Source organism: Daucus carota, chromosome 6, assembly GCF_001625215.2.
Source record: "Daucus carota subsp. sativus chromosome 6, DH1 v3.0, whole genome shotgun sequence".
Taxonomy (NCBI): Eukaryota; Viridiplantae; Streptophyta; class Magnoliopsida; order Apiales; family Apiaceae; genus Daucus; species Daucus carota.
In genome coordinates, this window is record NC_030386.2 from 26666873 (window position 1) to 26687889 (window position 21017).

General features: G+C 34.6%; 3 protein-coding genes across 7 annotated transcripts; all 3 read left to right on the plus strand.

Annotated features, from left to right (window-relative positions):
* The first annotated feature begins 386 nt into the window (after positions 1-386).
* Positions 387-824, plus strand: LOC108226741 (bZIP transcription factor 11). The gene has a single exon (XM_017401735.2). The coding sequence runs from the start codon at positions 387-389 to the stop codon at positions 822-824; it is 438 nt and encodes a 145-aa protein (XP_017257224.1).
* A 3274-nt stretch (positions 825-4098) lies between these two features.
* On the plus strand, positions 4099-20660 carry LOC108225328 (desiccation-related protein clone PCC6-19). 2 transcript variants are annotated; one of them, XM_064078853.1, is made up of 3 exons: positions 4099-4480; positions 4580-4813; positions 20649-20660. In XM_064078853.1, exons 1-2 carry the CDS (start codon positions 4202-4204, stop codon positions 4796-4798), a joined length of 498 nt encoding a protein of 165 aa, XP_063934923.1. In that variant the 5' UTR covers positions 4099-4201; the 3' UTR covers positions 4799-4813; positions 20649-20660. The 2 variants fall into 2 exon arrangements, with proteins under 2 accessions (XP_063934923.1, XP_017255658.1); XM_017400169.2 differs by lacking the exon at positions 20649-20660 and having other exon boundaries at positions 4580-5107.
* Positions 12398-17121, plus strand: LOC108224560 (beta-1,4-xylosyltransferase IRX14). Of its 4 annotated transcripts, none has more exons than XM_017399220.2 (4): positions 12398-12546; positions 12707-13564; positions 13661-14221; positions 16516-17121. In XM_017399220.2, exons 2-4 carry the CDS (start codon positions 12834-12836, stop codon positions 16751-16753), a joined length of 1530 nt encoding a protein of 509 aa, XP_017254709.1. In that variant the 5' UTR covers positions 12398-12546; positions 12707-12833; the 3' UTR covers positions 16754-17121. The 4 variants fall into 4 exon arrangements, with proteins under 4 accessions (XP_017254709.1, XP_017254711.1, XP_017254712.1 ...); XM_017399222.2 differs by having other exon boundaries at positions 12442-12570; XM_017399223.2 differs by having other exon boundaries at positions 12452-12591.
* Positions 20661-21017: the final 357 nt, after the last annotated feature.

A 21017-nucleotide genomic window follows, 5' to 3' on the forward strand; every position in this document is an offset into this window, starting at 1 on the left:
ATACAATTATTGAGCTTTCTGCAATCAAACATGTCAACGATGTATATGAAAATAATTCACAATTCTTCATCGCCATTGTGATTATCCATATCCATTAATAATTGTACCTCTCAAAACTCCACCTTATAACAATTACTCCTCAAAGGATACACTCTTCATCCACTCTCAACATAGCTAAACAACTAGTTCATAAACACGTTCATTTATGTATCAGAATAATCATGTCTCCTCTACTGAGTAATCAAGTTCTGGTCTCTGAGTTTTCGATAAGCTCCGGCTTTCAATCCTTCTCCGTTTTCTTCCTCTACTGGTTCTACGTTTTCTCGTAAAATTATTAATACACAATTCGATTAAATATTTTGTTGACTTATATTTGTTTGTGTGAAATGGCTTCTTCTAGTACCACTTCAGGCATGCAGAAAGCCAAATTTTCGGCCGAAAGCAAGCTGAAGAGGATGGCATCGAATCGCGAATCAGCGAAGCGATCACGAATAAGAAAACAAAGACATTTGAATGACCTGACGACACAGGTGAGTCAGCTGGAGAGTAAGAACAATGTTATACGGACAAACATGAGTATGACTCATCAGATGCATGTTACATTAGAAGCTGAGAACTCGGTTCTTAGGGCTCAGCTAGCTGAGTTAAGTCAGAGGTTGGAGTCTCTTAATCAGATTATGGATTGTTTCAACTCTAACAATCATGTTGTGCCAACAAATGATGGTGATTCGCAGATGCTTGGTGATGATGATTATTTTATGGATATATGGAATATAGTACCACTCGGTCTATCCATCGAAGCTTCTGCCGATGTGTTTATGTAAATCTCATCTCGATCGAAAGCCTATTCATTCTGGTTGTAAATAACTGCTTTAATTTGCTTGCATTTCTGTAAATAGTTGCTATAACTCGACAGGCAGACACAAATATTGGTAATTTGGTACACAGCATAGCTAGCTTTTATTTATATAAAAGATAAAATTTATATGATAAATAATTTTCACGATCGACCATACAATATAATTGAAAACAAGAGATGTATAACTAAAATCTTAGAATTCGTTTATATAACATATACTAAATTATAATATAAATAATAATAAAAAATTACAAACCTCACGGGTTCCTAAAACTTCCTGCACATCATAATGTGTAAACAAGTAATGTGTATTTACCGGTAACAACTTAAGAATAAATAATAATTTTACTAACAAAAAAAACGTGTCATGGACAAAAATCATATTTCAGCTTAGTATTTAGCATTTAGCGTGCTATAATCTCGAAATGAAACTTAATATCAGCCGAATTACACAATACGGTGGAGGTTCTTATTCCGTAATAGTTCTGTTTATCTGTATATTCATGACTTAGGTACGCAAGTTTGTCAATATAGTTGTGAGTCGCGCAAGTATTGTCATCGAACTTGAATTATTGTTAAGATAATATAAAGAAAAAGGACTATCGACCAGTTCTGTTATTTGTTTCCTTCTGCCCAAGAGCAGCAAGAAACACGTATTGACTCAATTATACACGGCTACGCACGCATTCAAAGTTGTGCGAGCTTATCAACAATGCAGATAAAATATTAGATTTATGATGCAATTGTTTACGCAAGAGATGATTATTTAATTGGCATTCGTTTCTTAATCGATTAAAAGCATAACAATCAAAACCACTAAAACTTTCATGACTTTAATTATTTCACTATCGTTTATAACACAAAAATAGAAGTTCATCTGCATTCACACATATATACTCGCAGTGTGTATCAAAATTAATTTCGGGCGAAACAACTATTTTTCCTTTGGTACGTTTGTTAAGAAAGTCGTCATAGCTACCATTTTACCGATTTTCGTAATGCCATTTTACCGCTAATCAGTTCGAATTGTGAGCGTTGAAATGAATCGCCGAATTGAGCATCTGGCAAAGATTTAGAGCATATAATACTTTCGACATAGATCTTGCATGTCTACTCTTTATCATTAATATTAGAAGTCAACCCTGTCCCTTGGACAGCGATAAAGCCAGAAACACCTTATACAAAAAGGCTGAAAATGCTTTCGTTAATCACCAAATTAAGGAGTTGATTGTGCAACTTAATCTTATATACTACTTTGGTAGCTTATAGTGATTAGGCTTAATTACATGGCTTGTGACTGTCGAAGCTGGGGACAGCTCATTTGACACACACTATTCCCCTTTGATATTCGTCTTATGAGATCAATATCCAGCACTAAAGCGCGATATCAAAATCTGAGCACAACGAATATATTCCTCGGCATGGTTAGAGGCTTAAAAACCCTCAAACAAATCAATGACCCGAACCATGCATGCATATACTCTATATAGTACTATCGTCTCAAGATTGTTGACCAACTTTTCATTTTAAAAAATGGACACAAAAATATTTTCGAGTACGTATTTAGGGAAGGTACTACGAATTACTAACAATTTATATGTATGTAATTTCTTCATCTAATCCTTTGAATTATATAAATGTCCATCTGCATACGTATTATAAATCACTTGCACTCATCTGACCTAGATGAGTACGTATTTAGAAGCATCAACCCAAAATTAAAATCCTATCTTGAAAATTAATATTCTCAAATAAACTTGAACACTAGTGTTCAACTAGCCAGGACCGTTTCGGGTCAAGATCAGCATTTTCGAGCCAGTTTGACTTGCTAGGACATGCTTAAAAAGGGAACAATTCATGCTCTGAGGCCATTGTGTGAAGTTGAATGGAATGTGCATAGTCATATATGCTAAAATAATGCGCTAAAGAATCTGACCTGTTGTAGATTGATAATATTCTAGACGAAGCTAGCTTGTTGAGTATAAATTGACAAGTTTCGAAAGAAAAGAAGCATCAGCAGCTATCTGCAGCCTGGCTGCATTTAGAGCTTTGGGTGCAAGGAAGAGAGGTCTTACATGAAGACGAGAGTGTTTGTTTGGTAGCCAAGGATGACTTGCCTGCTCTCATGCAAAGGGGTTTAGTATGTTCTTTCAGCTTTCATATAATGAAGGCTCAAGAAATGGAGACCCCCGCGCTTGAGTTTTCAGGCCGGTCACCTTGGCTAATTTGACATGCTCTTATTTTTCATGTTAGCCCTTCTCTTCTAATGCCAGCAAATTAAGGTGATTATTTATCGGCCTTGCACAACGGTTTACCGATTTAGTAAATTTTATATAATATTTTATATATTCAATTTAGTCAATTACAACAAACTCTAGAGGAGGATGTTTACTTTTCGAACCGGTGCAGTCGCACCCTGCAGGGTAGAATTAATGAGTGTAATATCCTAAATTATTAGGCCAGCCTGACAAATAAGAATTTATTAGGCCACCACGAAAGGTTATGTGGGTGTTTGGCAGTGGGATTTCTGTGATTTTTTGATATAGAAGTTCACTTCTATTTAAAAAGATGTGTTTGGCTAATTTTGAGAAGCACTTATACTGAAGTTTAGAAATCCAAAAAAAAATATTAGGAAACCTAACTTATTTTGAAGTTATAGCTTTTTCTAACATTTATGATCAGTTTATATCCAAACACTTTTAATAGCTTATAAATATAAACCAACTTTTCATTTATATTCAATTTCTTTATTTTAAATAATAAACATTTTTTTTAAACACAATCAAACGACCCCTCTAGCTCCATCCACCAGGGGCTACATACATGCACACCTTATAGAGTTATAGAAACCAAATTTCCAAGAAAGAAGAAAAACAGCAACCCGGAAGCCCGTATGTTTAGAGAGAAATCATTGCTGTTGTTCGAAAGTGCCACCGTCCCATACCTGACTCTCCTCTATCTCCTTGAGATGTTTATCTTAAAATCATCTCGAAAGACGCGGTGAAGTGTCCTTTTACTTTTAGGATGTCGACAAATTAGTCACTGCTGCTGTTGATACGTAGCGCCAAATCCGTAAAATACTACAAGTGCTTCTGTATTTAATTCAACATATCTTATCCATACCGACATATACGACACGTGCCTTGTTCTAAGCATGCCACAACATCACGGACAAACCGATACGTGTCACGATCGTATCAAACATGGCCCCGCTAGCGTCCCTTTATAAACCCAAGCTCTATCAGCTTCTTCATCATCGCAACATAAAACAGAACATCAAGCAATCAGAAATATCAACAAGCTTCTTACATATTTTGAGTGGATCGAGTTCGTTTGGGAAAAATGGCAAGCTACGGAGGAGGATATGGACAGCAACAGCAGCCGACTGATGCCTATGGCAATCCGGTTCGTCAAACAGACGAGTACGGGAACCCGGTTCAGCACACGACTGGTGGAACCATGGGTGAGTATGGCAGTGGGGGCCACATGGGTACTGGTGCAACAGGCACTCATGGCATGCATGGCTCTGGTGCAACTGGCACACATGGAACTGGTTTGTCTACAGGCACTTACGGCCAGGGCCAGGGCCAGCTACACCGCTCTGGTAGCTCCAGCTCTAGTGTAAGTACTCTGTCTCCGTCCCTCTCATTTCTATACAGTTTTTTAATATTGAATAAAACGCATTTTATGAATGAAACTAATTGGTTATTTGATTTGTAGTCGGAGGACGACGGAATGGGAGGGAGAAGGAAGAAGGGGATGAAGGAGAAGATAAAGGAGAAGCTGCCTGGTGGGCACAAGCAAGAGCAACAAGGTTATTCAACCACCACTCCCGGAGGAGGCTATGGGACTACCGGAGGATATGGAGAGCAGACTCATGAGAAGAAAGGAATGCTGGACAAGATCAAGGAGAAGCTGCCCGGGACTGGCCACCACTGAATAATTATTACCATCATGCTACGACCTCTATGATGAGAGTGTCTCTTGTGTATATCTAAATAAGCCTTTGCTTTGTTGGGCTAGTTTGTTGTAAACATTTTCTTGTTTTGTACTAATAACGTCTAAGCGGCTACTCCATCTGGATGTGGATGGCTCCTCTCGGCGGTTCATCATCCATTTGTCAGGCTGCGTGTAACCTGTGTTGGTTTGTATACAAGTTAAGTCGCATGTAATATATATGGCTGGGTACGTGGTTGATTGTTTGTGTGCTTCTCGGCAAGCAGTTAATTGATGTTGTGTTTATTGGCATACTGATATTCCAATAGAAGCAAACTAACTAATAAAGTTTTCAACTTTCATTCTAACTTCGTTGTATTCCATTTTCACACTCCCGGCATTTCCAACCAAATTCACAAATTTTGCGAAGCTACTTGAGATGACTCTATATAAGGCTACGTACGAAGTAAACATAATTCATTCCACTGTACAAAATTTTTTCATATTTTTTGACAGGGAACTACCTAAACATAATTCATTTCCCTCTACAAATTTTTTTTCTTACTTTTGTGAGATATGAGGGAGAACTAACTAGGAATGGATGTCCAAGATAAAAGATAAGATTAATGTTGTGGCCTAATATTAATAAGCATTGGCATAATTATCCGAACAAATCTAATATTTCGGTCCATTCAAATTGTTCAAAGTGAAACTTTTGATTCTTTGATGGTGAAACTGACCGAAACTTTTGACTTTTGATTCTTGGATAGTTGATTAGGTTTCAATATTCTAATGATATAATTTGTTTTCTGATACATATATTTTATAAATAATATTTTAGGAATATATTTTAATTTGGTTTCGGTATTCTAATGATTTGATTTCTCCTCTGATACATGTGTTTTACAAATAATATTTCAATTTTCGACGAAATAACTGAATCGCTAATACATATAATTTACAAACAATATTTTTTTATACTTTAGTTTAGATAATTTATGTTTGAAAGTTATTCTTCACCTTTACCATCTTCAATAAATAAGTTAATTTTTTTCATAACAACAATAAAAATAATATTTAAAATTACTTATATTATAGAGTTATACGGATATTATTGTTTTTTTTATGTATTTTGATAAGAGACAAATAAGATAACACTTAAAATTATTTATTTTAATTTAATAAAAAAATATAGATTTTAAAATAATTATTTTGATATTGAACCGAACATGGATGATTTCGGTTTGGATAGAATATTCGGTGTAGATTAGGTTTCAAGATTTTCAAAATCAAAAATTTCAATTTGGTCCATATACCTCTTCAAACCGTCCAAATCGATGCTTAGTTCTTGATAATTTCATCCTCATTTCTCACCTCCTCAATTTATTTCAAACTCCGGGCGCGCGTTCTCAACTCGGCCACAAATTTATGATACGTCCTCTTGACTTCCATTTTCATGATTAGAGTTGTTATTCGAGTCGGGCGACTCGCGAGCTCACCCGGCTCGAGTGGGCTCGTTTAATTAAACGAGTCGGCTCAACTCGACTTGTGAAATTAAACGAGTAGAGTTCGGGTAGAGGTTTGGACTTAATTAAGTATAAAATTATACGAGCTGGCTCGCTCGACTCATTAACACCGACTCGTTTAGCTAAACGAGCCGGCTCGACTCGACTCGTGAAATTAACTGAGTTGAGTTCGAGCGAAAATTTAGGCCGGATAGTTAACCGAGTCGGCTCGACTCAATTAAACTTGAGTCAAATTAGGCTCGGCTCGAATTACAACCCTATCATGAATAGTACAGCAATTCATTTCATTTTGGTATACAAGTAAAATAATGTCAGGGCTCACTTGGGCGCGCAGATCGTGTAAAATACAAAATGTCATTCAGAATTTCAGATATCATAAAAATATCAATGATATTCTATTCCTTCTTGAAACAGAATACAAAGAAACTCATGGTTTTTAGGTTTTTGTATTTAGTTCTGATCTTGATATAAGGATTTTAAGACCTTAAAAAAAACATAAGGATTTTAAGAAGAATCCAAACTTAAAAAAATCTTCATTTTATCTCATCATTTTCATTCCACATTTCATTATGAATTTTAAATTTTTATATGGATTTTGGATTTTCTAAATTCACCAAAAAATTCCTCTCATTCCAATCAGACAAGATTTCACACTAAAATGTTGCGTAAATTTTAATTTGAGAAGAATGAACTAGTGTGGCGGATAGATAATCCATTGACCATGTCGATTTCCCTAGAACCAAACTAACTAATAATATTAATTACTTAGCAAAAAAAGAAAAAAAACTAACTAATAAATTCTGAATCTTGATTATTTTTCATTCTCACTTTGCTATATTCCATTTTCACACTCCCGGCGTTTCCAACCGAGACACACATAATGATGCTACTTCAGAAGAGAGGCAAGCCCCCATTTTATTCTTGTATATAAGACAAAGAAGTAACTTCATTCATTTCACTCCAAAATTTTAATATGAATATTTATGTTGTTAATTTATAAATTCAATTATGACAATTTTTTATGCTATTAATTTATAAATTCAATTATAATGTTTCATTTTCACATTGTTTGAGATATGAGAGAAAACTATTTCTCCGATGAATTCGCATGATATGGAAAACATGTATTTTAGACGAGCTCTCCGTTTATATGTAATTTTTGTATATTTGTAATTTTAGTGTATTTGCTTGTATTCTCGATATAAGATGGACTTTTAATCAGAATATATATTTAATTATTGTGTAATTAGTTTAAATTTTGAGAGCTTTAATCTTTTAAAAATTATTCAAGAAAAATAGAAATTGGATTTAGTTCTTAAAAGAAATGCTTTTGAAAATCCTTGTATTAATCTTTAAGATATCAATTTTAATAAAAATTGGATTAATTTATATATCTTTAAGATATCAATCTTACTATCAAGTAACCAAGATGTTTGAAAAATCACAGGACTTGTTGAAATTTTGAGCTAATCATTCTAGAAAGAGTTTTAAGAGTCAAATTCTGTGTAAATTTTGATGCTTTAGATTGATGGTCGTGTAGTTAATAATCTTTTACGGTATCCTGGATTAGACTCCTCAATCATTAAAAGATGATATAATATATAATTTTTAAAATATTAATATATTAAATATCATGACAATTTCAATTCGTCTTTTTATATTTGTGCTTTATTTATATTTTATTGTAATTTGAGAAAAGGTTTGAGACAGAAGTGAATAGAATCGGAAGGAAGTTGGCTATTATATTCAATAATAATCAATTAAGAGCACACACATATTTTCTAAAAGAGTGGAAATTCTTAAATTTTTTCAAACACTCCTTCCATTTTGAAGTATAGGTCGCGTAATTTTTTGGCACACACTTCTAAGTCGTTTGAACGCTTAGTTTAAATTGTTAATTTCTTAAAAAAATTCTGACTTATAATATTAATCATATATTTTTATATAAAAAAATTTTAAAAAAATAATTGTAACTATACAGCCAGAAGACATAGAATGTCTTAATCTACCTCTCATGATGATTAGTTAGCAACCAATTACTCCCTCCGTCACAGTCATTTGTATACAAATGGCTGGGACACGGAGACCAAGAAAATGGGTAAGAAATGAATAAAGTTGGATGAAAAGTGGGTATAGTGGTGGGACCCATTTATATTTAATAATAAATTTGAGATGGTAGAGTAAAGTAGTGGGTGTAATAGTGTTTATATTATTATAAAATAGAGATAGCGGAAGAAAGTAGTTGGTGTAATGATGTTTTATATTATAAAAGTTTACTACTTTTGGAATGTATACAATTGATGGGACGTCCCAAAAAGGAAACTGTATACAATTCATTGGGACGAAAGGAGTAGAACTTAGTAGCAACCAATTTACGATTAGTCTCAATCAATTTAAGGTTTAGTAAGAGGGGAGCGAACATACAATTCATTGGGACGGAGGGAGTAGAACTTAGTAGCAATCAATTTATGATTAGTCTCAATCAATTTAAGGTTTAGTAAGAGGGGAGCGAATTGAGGCTTGAACCCGTTTGAGCAGTGGTTTTAGATTTACGCGGGGATTTATTAGATTTAGAAGCTAACTTTGTGATCTCTGTAATTAACTGATGAATTAGGGCTTTAGTATTATAATTTTTTTAATTCTCGCAACTGGCCTTGATTTTTTAACGGGTCCGTTATTTTTTGACGGAAAAAATGACAACTGAAGCGCGATAAATAATAAGCGGTTGCAAAATGTAATATAAAAATATATTTGGTTTCATGATTCGAAAAAATGCAAAGCTTTATTATAATTCTCTTACTAATACTTTTTATATTTATGACGTTCAATATTTAAAAATGTTGTTTCTTTAGACCCTGTATACATTTGTTGGCTTCTATTGGTAACCAGTGATCTCCACCTCATGCTCATTCATAAACAAGCTAAGAATTTCACAGATTATTAAATAACAGAGCAATATCAGCAGGCCTTTTATGTCGTTGGAATGGACATTGCATTTAAGCCCAGCAAATGAACAATCTTCGACTTCCCCATCACTCACCTCTTATTCTTATTCTTCATCATCTATGGCAGCAATTATAACTGTAGTCACCATGAAGCTTATAGATGCTTATACTTCCTTTAAAATGGTTTTTTCTCTACACTCCTAACTCTTAAATGAGCCTTCTATATTGAAATAGTGGTCGAAAATTAGAACTTCCCCAAATATAACCAATCACCTCAAGGTTCTCACAGGACCAGCCCACTAAATCTCTATGATTATCTTCCAGAAAACATTTTTAACAAAGGTAATAATATGTAACCTAGAATGTCATGAGATCAAATGACAAAGACATAAGCATCTAACACATAAGATAAACTATTAGAGTGCTAGTGTAGGTATATAATTTTTACACAGTTCGAACCATTGTCCTTCTAGCATTGACAGGTGGAGTGAGTAGATAGGTATTACAATTCAGGCATAACACAGAACTATATAAGCGGTAAAGAAGGGCAATCAGAAGAATACAAGTTTATATACACCGTACTGTCGCACTATTTTTAGGATCTTTTCATGCGATGCAACTTCGTGAAATTCATTAATGAATTAGGCATAGAGAAAACCTAAATACACCTTTAGAATTCTCTGTTCTACTACTTTGAGCTATCTCATGGTATTAGAACCGTTGACATTACTATCAGTCAGAGAATGATAACATTTTGTCAAAACCTTGCACAGAAAATGTTACTATAACAAGAAAGCTTCATCAAATGGAAATAATCTATTTCTGCACTCCACTACATAAAAGGGTCTGGTCCCTAACTCACGGCTGTATCTTTCGGGAAGGCACTAAGCCTAAATTTTTGATGTAAATGCAGGGGCTACATTGTCTTCTAGCCGAAAATTGACTTGTTATAGGGTTTTCTAAACTTTCCGGCAGTAAAAAACCGTCCGTAATGTTGCCAACAATTATTGGGCCTGGACCAATTGCCTATAGTGATGTAAAAACATTACATCATAAATTCACTGGTAAAAACATATCTAACGGGGGTGTATTCGATTGGGATTTTAATGCATTGTTTTTAGTCTATGGATTTTAATGGATTGTATGGGATTTTGATTTTGTGCGGATTCTTGATGAAATGTCGTAGAGTTGATAGGATTTAGGTACAATGCTTCAAAATCCCATTGAATTTGGTGGGATTTCAAAAAACTTAAAATACACTGAAGAATGCCACAAAATCCATCATTTTATGAAATGAAAAAAAATCCATCAGCATTTGAATACCATCAGATTTTAATGGATTTTAAACAATCTCAATTGAATACCATCAGATTTTAAAGCATAATTTAAAATCTCAATTGAATACCACCAGATTTTGTGGCATAATTTAAAATCCCATTTGAATACCTCAAGATTTTAATGGATTTCAAACAATCCTAATCGAATACCCTCGGATTTTATGAATGCAAAAAAATCCTTTAAAATCCCAATCCAATACACCCCTCTAAAAGCAGTTACTACTTAGAATTTTGTTCTTGGCCCCGATAACTAGGACGAGCTCTTAAACAATAAACACATTGCACAGATTAGCTGGACCCTGCTGCATCATGATCCTCTAAGTACAACCTCTTATAGTCATGTACTCATATGATATGCCAAAGCATATAGGATATATGACATAGCATATACATTTTGTCGAGATAACAATGACTTTTAGTGATCTGAACTAACTGCCATTTTGTAGCTAATTTGCATACTATATAAAAAAAAAAAAATGCAGCACAATCCTATATACATAGATCAATAAGAAGCAAAAACAAATCATCAACAACTAGTAATCTTCGACGAATAGGATAAATAAAAACCCAATATTCGAATTCATGATGATGCTTTGTCAACAACAACATGCTATAAGCAACTAGTACACTAATGCAAATACAACAAATTCCCCAAATCAATACCTGAATTGAATAATAATCCCGAAATCTCGAAAACTAGCTAGAACTTCTATCATTCTCGACAGAATTAGAACCCGGTCTTATATTTTTGACAAGATTGTTATAATCATCTAGCTCCTCATAATATATATCCCATACACAACGAACACATCCGCTGCCGCAGCAATCCCCAGGTAACGGCTTCTCCGGCGGCGGCGGCAGCTCCACTTGTTTCTCTTTAGCACCGCCAATGTTATTATTGTTGTTGTTGTTATCCGATGTTTTTTCAGAATGAGATTGACAGTTGATTTTTTCTTTATCGGACATGATTGAATAAGGGGCTATCTTGTTGTGGCTGACACGAAAGACTCCCCGGAATCGTGAAAGATCGGAGAAATGATGGGTTGTGATTCGACGGAGGTTTATATGTTTCATGGTAAAGTCAGCGGTGGCGCCGCCGAGAGGATCATGTTTGTGGAATAAGGGTGGTTTAATTTTGACCAATGGTTGGCTTTTGGTATGTACAGGTTGGAGGGTGGTTTGTACGTGAAGCGGAATCATTATTGTTTGGAATTAGACCGCTGATCTTTTATTTTATTTTCAAGGAATTGGACCTGGACGGAAAGAAAATTAATTTTTAGAAAAAAAATTATAATTAAATGTTAGTTTTATTACTATTAGTTAATAATAATAGTAAAATAAATATATATTTGCGAATTCTCAACTATAATATATTATAAATATTAATTGGAATCCCGGAATTATTTTAAATTATAATATTATGATAAATATTTTAGAAATTTCATATTTGAAATTGTTGTACATCGACCACATTCAGTAAGCAGGCATAATAATGCTTCTTTTTTAATTATTTAGCCAATTTCACTTTTGGATTATCAAACCTAAATCTTTTCAAATTTAACCATTGTCTAAGTATAAATTTTTCAACACACATTCAGATTTTTTATCATCTCTTTCCTTTTCTCACTTAAATGATTATAATCTCTTATACTTTAGTATAAATCGAGAAGAAAGCATCATATGTATTTGCCTTCATGAAGTGCACTTGCGCTTGCACGTTAATTGAATATATTCAAATAAATGAGAAATTTATAAAAATGCATTCGAGATTATGGTAATCATATTAGGCAATAGCAAAAGGACACTAGATCTTTGGAAGGAAAACAATCTTGGAACATCAATGTATGCATCTCACACCTAATGTCCGAAAAAAACATGATGAAAATGGATCTAAATACATTCCCAAATCCGATTTATCTGGCAACTCAAGTACCAGGTGCCAGGTAGCAGCTACATCATTACAAATGGTCTTCTACTCCTCACTATCTGTAAAAACCTTTTAACAACATATAAAATACACACATGATACACACACACATAAAATTAATCTACGCACCAACTGCTTCCTTTTAGTTAGTTGATCTGTCTCTCTTTCTGATGCAGATGTTGAATCCAATCCAGTCATCTTATTTCTTGAATTTTAAGCAATTTTCTTGAAATTTAACCTACAAAAACTTTTCTATTTTTTAAAATAACCCACCAAATCAAAATCCCATCTTTGCTTGAAAAAATGAAGCTTTCTGCGCTACAACAGAGCTACCTGGGTCGCCGGAGCAGCAGCTTTAGAGGGTCATCGCCGCTAGACTCTTCAGAAAACCCCATCAAATCTCCGGCCACAATTTTCTGGTTAGTTTTTCATTGCTTGTGTTGTCTAGTTAGCTTGGTTCTTGGCTTCAGATTCTCTAGACTTGTGTTTTTTCTTTTGTTTTCGACATCGAATACGATATATACGGCAACCCCTTTTCGACCTGATACTAATGTTGTTGCTGATAAGACTACATTGCCTGTGTTGAATTTGAATCCCGGGTTTGAAACTTCTGTTAATAGAACTGGTTTGGGTACTAGTAGTGTTGTGGTTGGGCGGCACGGGATTTTGATTAGGCCTTGGCCTCATCCGAATCCCGATGAGGTTATGAAGGCTCATCAGATTATTGAGAGGGTTCAAAGAGAACAGAAGTTTCAGTATGGGATTAAGAACCCTAGGACTTTGATTGCAATTACACCTACTTATGTAAGGACATTTCAGACTTTGCATTTTATTGGATTGATGCATTCGTTAATGAATGTTCCGTATGAGGTCATATGGATTGTTGTTGAAGCTGGTGGAACAACCAATGAGACGTCGTCGCTGCTAGCTAAGTCAGGACTTTCGAATATGCACATTGGATTTAATGAAAAGATGCCGACTTTGTGGGAGGATCGTCACAAGATGGAGGCGAAAATGAGAATTCACGGATTGAGGTGAACTTGTAGCAAACATATTAATTGCAATAATAATTATATATGTTTTGTTTTGAAATTCTTTAACTTATGGTATTTTTTTTTATTATTGAACAGAGTTGTTAAAGAAAACAAACTTGATGGAATTGTGATGTTTGTGGATGATAGTAATGTGCATAGTATGGAATTTTTTGATGAGATTCAAAAAGTGAAGGAGATTGGTGTTGTTTCTGTTGGTATTCTTTCTCATTCAGGTAATTCTGACGGGGAACAAGTATCAGTAGTTCAGAATCGAGGAGAAGAAAGCAAGTCAAGTTTACCAATTCAGGGTCCAGCTTGCAATTCGTCAGACCAATTGGTAGGATGGCACACGTTTGATTCATTGCCATATGTCGTGAACAGTGCAAGGTATATTGGTGATAAAGGAATTGTGCTTCCCATGAAGATGGAATGGGCAGGATTTGTGTTGACTTCCAGGTTGCTTTGGGAAGAACCTGAAAATATAACAGACTGGGTTAAACATCTGCAGAAAGCGGTTGACAATGGGCAGGAGACATTTAGTCCCCTGTCTCTATTGAAAGATCCTGCAGTAGTTGAACCACTAGGAAGTTGTGGGCGTAAAGTTATGCTCTGGTGGCTTCGTGTTGAAGCTCGTGCTGATAGCAGATTCCCTGCAAGGTCAGTTCTTTGCTATGTGCCATGTTGTGTATTGCTAATACTGCTATGTCTCTCAGCTAATCATTTCATTTCTCACATATAGAATAAAGTTTAATATTATATATTGAGATTGTGGTTCCTGTTAAATGTGTAGATTTGTTGAAGCCTTCTGTTAAACTGCATTTGGTTATGCCAATGTAATTGTTCACTATGAATTAGGATTTGACTACAAATAGCTTCTATATGTGTAAAATCAATCAATGGAATAGAATGATGCCTCATTCAGAATCTCCGTTTACTATTTTTATTGATACATAGGAGAAATATGTTGATCTGTTATTAACTTGGAGTGACCTCAGTTATCAGCATAGTTGCCGTTCTACAGCAACTAGGAAGTTGTGGGCGTAAAGTTATGACGTGGTGTTTTCGTGTTGAAGCTCATGCTTATACAATCAGTGGACTAGAATGATTTTAGTCCAATCAATGGAATAGAATGATTCTATTCCAATCAATGGAATAGAATGATGCCTCATTTTGAATCCATTCATTAGTTTTATCGATACTGAGGAGAAATATGTTGATCTGTTATTAAGTTTAAGTGTCCTCGGTTACCACTTATCAGAATAATTGTTGTTCTACTTGGTGTTAAAATTACTGACCACACATTTGGGGGTGGTTATTAGTTGACCTTTCTGATATATTCCAACCCTGATGAACTGATGACTAAAGTTTTTACTTGAAGAACTGGAACATGATTCTGTATGTTTATCTACTCAGTTAGTTTTTCACTAAAAAGTTAAAAACCTACAAATTATGAACATTATTTATTTTTGGAAACTATTAGAGTAACTTATTTTTGGATTGTATGATGTAAATAATAATTCCTATGGTCATTAGGGAATATCATAACACCCTTGGTCGTCTTGATGTCGTTGGACCTCATGAGTCGGCCGGGTTCAAAGATTTGCAGTCTGGCAGACAAAATGAGACAGACTTTCTTAAGCCCTTAAACTAGACTTGGTTATTTCCTCACAACATAATAGTTACATTATTTATGAAGCTCTTTAAACATTACAGGATACCTATACATATTAGTATATATCAAGCTGTAAAAATTAGCCTGTACTAAGCTTTTGTGGACCAATCCGACTCTGTTCAAGACAAAATGCTAGTTTTTCTTTCACCCATGGTTTGTAGTTCCAGTGGTACCACTCAGGTACTAAATTGCTAAAGATTTAGGTTTGAGCCTTAGTAGATGCTCTAGGTGCGTTAGTATTTAAATTCTTGTAGTTGACAATTTCAAACAGAAAAATAGTGTTTATACTTGGTTAGATGGTTAAATCACACTGTATCCTTCCCGCACAAATGATGCCTACTAACATCTACCTCTACGTTGGAACGGATTTTAGAATTTGGAAGTCATTGTAAATAACTCTCAACTTATATATAACAGATCAGTTTGAAACTTTAAGGTTTTTTGATGAGCTGACATGATGAGTTCGTTACTGACACTGCTCTGTGAACCCGCGCCAATCTAATATATCTTTGACCCTTGTTTATACTTTATTTTGCATGACCTTGCAAACTATTTGTTAAGTTTAGTAACAAGTCAGAGATAGTTGATTTGCAACTAAACATTGCATCCCATGATTATTATTAAAATTTTAGGCCAAATATATGAATATAGTGCATATTAACCCGTGTAATTGAGAACTGAACTAAATTTATTATATTTAGTTGTTATATATCCGACAATTAAATTTTTCTGTAGCAAACTTACTACCTTATTGGTAAAATTTACAATGCTGGAAGATGTTGTAAGGCTAAAGATTTTCTATTTTAAATATTATGGCCCATGGACCTTCTGTTGTCTTCTGCTGCGGTACTTGGCTGTTGGGGACCGTACTGTAGTTGTGAATATTCTGGCCTGTGTATTAATTTTTTGAAAAACTTATGATCATGATGGTTGATATATATATATATAGGTCATTTTTTGTATCATAAAGCATGGTCAGAACAAAAAGAACGTTAAAAGTTTTTTAAGTTTCCATCTGAGCATTGACTGGGTGTTTGTAAATGTGGTAGCTTCACAGATCACACGGACTGTTGGAGTATTAATTAGAAGTATTAGTGAAAAAGAATGAATCCCTGAGGCTATTAGGATTTAGGAATCTTAGTATAATTAGAATAATAATGTGAACTTGCAACAAAAATGATAATGCTAATAAATTTGTTATAGCTGCATTTCATAAAAATTTATAAACATCTTTCGCATATGCATGTCATTAAAATAAATGAACTTGTGTCCTATGCAGGTGGATTATTGATCCTCCACTAGAGGTTACTGTTCCAGCAAAACGCACACCATGGCCAGATGCTCTCCCCGAATTGCACTCCCCTGAAAAAGTTGCTACTATTCAAGAGAACACTGAGAAGCGTGCAACAAAAACACGAACGCCCAGATCAAAGCGCAGTTCAAGAAGCAAAAGAAAACGTGAAGCTCGAGGTAATGTTGATGCACGCAACTCTGCGAGCCGTGTCACTGAGAAATAAGATTTAGCCCCAAAATGACACATAAACATAAATTACACTGCATGTAATTTGAAATTTAAGGGATGGGAAACACAAAATATTGAAGCTGAAGCAGTTCTGCCGGCCAAAAGTACAGAAAAGAAGTAGATATATGCATATGGATTTCTGATTCCACTGCCCAATACTCCAAAGCTTGAACCAGTAAGTCAGAAAGAGTTGAATCATCGGATCTCCATTTAGCTTACAAGTGTTTAAATATACAATCCTGGTGATAAAATAGATGAGTTTATATAATATATTTCCTGTAGAAGATAAGCAAAGTTGTTTCATTCTGTATTTTTATTATAAAATTCTGCTAAGAAAATAAAAACGCTTGTGATGCTAGAAAATGTTACTCTTTTGCTCTGTTTGATAATAATATAGCAAGTTTAGTCCAATGAAATAAATATTAATAATTTAACATAAATACGGAGAAGTCAGGAATCAAGAAATTACTTTGGATTTGATAATAAGATGGGTGTAGCATTGTGTTTCACTATAAAATGCAGCAAATGTTTGGTCAATTTCGAAAATATGGAAATAGATATTTTTTAGAAAAAAATTCACATTTATATATCAGTTTTAGAATAAAATATTTTTGGGACACTAAATATTCTTATTGAAATATTGATAAAATAAGTATTTAAATTTTTAGAGTCTTTATTTTTTGGAGTACTTGGAGACCCCTCCTAGAACCATTAAATCTAAACTAAAATGTACGGCAGAGATGGGTGACAGGTGGATTTTTTATTTAAATTAAAAACCAGCGTATTGATTTGTAAAACATACGATACCGTATACGAGAGTATGTCCCGCACTAATAGGCGTTCAAGTGCAGTTACCTCTATCTTGTTCCCCTAAGATCACTCCTCTAAATCAAAACCGAAGATTTCAGAAGATAAGTATTGACGAGAAGTACGATTCTAGACGACAAAGGAACCCTCTTGATAAGCAGCTACAACTCGGAGATTTTTGAAAACCCTAGGAATGAGTTCAGGTCAGTGACAAGCAACTTGAGTTGGGAAACAAGTAAATTTGCTTCTTTTTTTTTCCTTTATATTACTGTTATCGTGCTCTGTCATTGCTAAAATTGTAATGCATGTCAGTTTATATTGAGAAATCGGTGTTCAATTGAGTTTCTGAGACACATGGTTCTTGTAGTATAAATCATCATTGTCTCTTTGTTTGTGGATAATGTATAATCAGTCTAATTTGACAGACATTTTTCCGTAATAGTATAATTGGAATGTGCTTCTTGTGTAAGTATGCCCTTAGCCTTTGTATACTCCTGTTGGGCCAATTTTGGGGGACCGAGGAATTGGGGGGACCGAGTAATTGAATTAGCTAATTGATTTTCGGGTGTTAAATCAAGTATTAGATGTGCTCCTGTGAGTCATTAGACTAATTTAGCTTAGTAATTTGGGGGACAACTTGGATCAGCCCGGGTTGAATTTCAGGTACAGTTTTTGATTTTACCCAGCTCAATTTGGTGTATACTTTTGTTCTTGATTTTGTGTGTGTATGATGATTTATTAAGTGTTTGTGTAGGATAATTTGTGGATTGTGTTGTGGCCGTGTGGGTTTTTTGGTTTGTGTGGTTTTATTGATTGCAATTTGGGGGACAACCACAACGTTCGAAATTACAATTATTTACAAATTGTACCATAACTATTGTGCGTTGCTTGGGTAGTCATCATGGAAGATGCCTTGTAGTAATAAAGTACTCACTTGGTATGTCTTGTAGAAATTTGGATTCCTCCACTGTATTACCACAATAGGATAATGTATATCCTGATATGTTACTTACCAACAAGTCTCTACTGTTGAATCATAAGGACTAAGTTGAATCTCAGCATTAGTCAAGCAAATAATTAGGACTAAGCATTACAAGTTTCCGTGTTCAAGTCATGAGAAACTTACAAATCATTAGGACTAAGTTGAATCTCAGCATTAGTCAAGCAAATAATTGTAACTTTAGATTCTGAAACATCACTAATCTGATAATTAGTGGTGTAATTCAAGGGACAAACCTCCAGAAACCCAATGTGACAGATTGGAAAAAGCCTCTTCAAATGTGTCTGCCCTATCCTATACACAAAACACAACCAGAATGTTAACACTAATTAATTATACACCAACCAACGTAATTGTGTAACAATTTAGCTAACAGCCTGAGAACTCACAAGTTCAGTAACAACTAAAATAATCAACGATAAATGGACCAACTTGGCAGTTAGCAGCTTCAAGCTAGCAGTACGTCTACTTTGGCAAACTTTAATGGATCAGTTATATTAGTAATTAGGAACGAAACCATAACAAATAAAATGGAAAACCTTGTAGCAGAACTTCTCAATATAAATAGTTGGAATCATCCACTGTATTACCCCTTAATATGATGATTGTGGTTTACTATGTAAATTTAGTTTGAAATTCATGCCAAGTTGAACAACTATATTTAGTTTAATTATTTGCGTTCTCTCTGCTCGGATGGATCACCGGCCTAAGGACATAGAACGTATGTCTTGTTTATTTATATAAGTTAGTGTGGCTAGTTGCTGGGGTAGTTTATTCTAGTTTAATCTGAACTAGTCTGCTTGTTGTCTAATGATGTTACTTTAAATTGTGCAGGACAATCAGAAGAGCTTGCTGAACAAGTTGCGCGTGGTGTACGGACATAAAATCCTAACTTGGGAGCACAACAGTTAAAGGGAATATGTGATGGGAGGGGCGACATACTTGAACAAGGGCAAGAAAATTGCAGAATAGCTATTTATTTGGGATTTTCTTTATTGTTGAGAGAGGGATTTGCTTAAAGTTGACTTCATTTGATCTCTGTGTACTTTAAAGCAAAACGCTTTGTGGAAAATACTTTAGTCTTGCTAATTTTTGCCATTTTAAATTATGTAGTCGTTTGCTATATTTAATAAAAGCTCTACCCTCCGTTGCAGTAGTATTCTATGGGCTGAAATGTGGTATTTGTACATTAAAGTTTGATTTTTTTTTTTTATAAGCTTTCTTGAGAATTTGGCCAGTAGGAATTACATATCTTGGTTGATTGCTTTTGAGACAACATGTTTTCTATATAACCATAACATTCTGGATAAATATAAGCTTGTATGCTATCTGTGTAAGAAGAAAGGAACAATTTTTGTGGCATTACATGATTACAAAATTAAGAAACAAATGGACGGAGTAATTTTTTGGTGAACAATCTAACACTGGACAGCAAAACAACGACCTGGGCAAGAAGGGAATGAAGTGGTGATGTAGTTTTTACGGGGGAGATTGTTAAGGGAGACAAGGCCATCTGAAAATGGCGCCCCTCCATTAACGGGTGGCAGTTACTAGAGATATACATAAACTAAAATCAACATACGGCTGCTGTACATATACGGTCTATTAAACATGTATTTAAAAATTATAAAAAACCAAATTATGATAAGCGTTGGATTAACAAGAGATTAACGGTCAGGATGGAGTACTCCAGTACTCCAAGAATTTACAGTACTCCACTGAACCTAAACCTGCCAAAACTAGATAAATTCTTTTTAGGAAATAAAATAAGCGCGGAACTAAAGGGGCTGATAAATGCACCACGAGTTCATTGAATAATCGGACAGCAGTGCGATTACATGTATGCGCTTTGCTTGTGGAAGGTTCAAAGTTATATACGTATCAGCTGATAAGCTAAGCGGTATAGAAATTGGAAGTATTCATATAATCGTATCAATCGAATCCGCGGCTGCTAAAACTGCATATATGCATGTAGATGAAATGGCAGTTAAGATTCAGGTCTCTAGCAGACGCAAGAATCGTGGGCTAAAATGGGCATGCTCTTTTGATTACGCCCCCATCAACGGCTTTCCTGCCACTGACATCATGCTATTACTCTGGTGAACCATATCGGCCGCCTCGAAACTGGTAAGAAATTCATTGGTCTAAACAAATGTGTTCTTGCATTACATAATATAGTTAGACTTGTACAACTCTTCTAGGATTCATGAATCCTCGCAAATTTTGGGAAGCAGACTCCAAATTGGTACTCCAATTTTGAACATTTAGCCGTTCAGACTTAACTCAACTCGATTTAACTAATAGGCTATGTTTGGTATTGTTGTTGTGCAGTTTTTTGCTGAAAGATAAGTGGAAATACTGTTTGATAAATATAAAAGCAACTTTTCTGAACAGTGACTTCTAGATTCTTAAGCCGAAATGTGAGACCGTGTCTGTGTGGATACTATAGCAG

Excerpts from the sequence above, each read along its gene's own strand:
- LOC108226741 (XM_017401735.2), top strand. The coding sequence starts at position 387 with ATGGCTTCTTCTAGTACCACTTCAGGCATGCAGAAAGCCAAATTTTCG.
- LOC108225328 (XM_064078853.1), top strand. The coding sequence starts at position 4,202 with ATGGCAAGCTACGGAGGAGGATATGGACAGCAACAGCAGCCGACTGAT. Across the intron at positions 4,481-4,579 it reads CTGGTAGCTCCAGCTCTAGT|TCGGAGGACGACGGAATGGG; the intron begins GTAAGTACTCTG and ends TTTGATTTGTAG.
- LOC108224560 (XM_017399220.2), top strand. The coding sequence starts at position 12,834 with ATGAAGCTTTCTGCGCTACAACAGAGCTACCTGGGTCGCCGGAGCAGC. Across the intron at positions 13,565-13,660 it reads ATGAGAATTCACGGATTGAG|AGTTGTTAAAGAAAACAAAC; the intron begins GTGAACTTGTAG and ends ATTATTGAACAG. Across the intron at positions 14,222-16,515 it reads GATAGCAGATTCCCTGCAAG|GTGGATTATTGATCCTCCAC; the intron begins GTCAGTTCTTTG and ends TGTCCTATGCAG.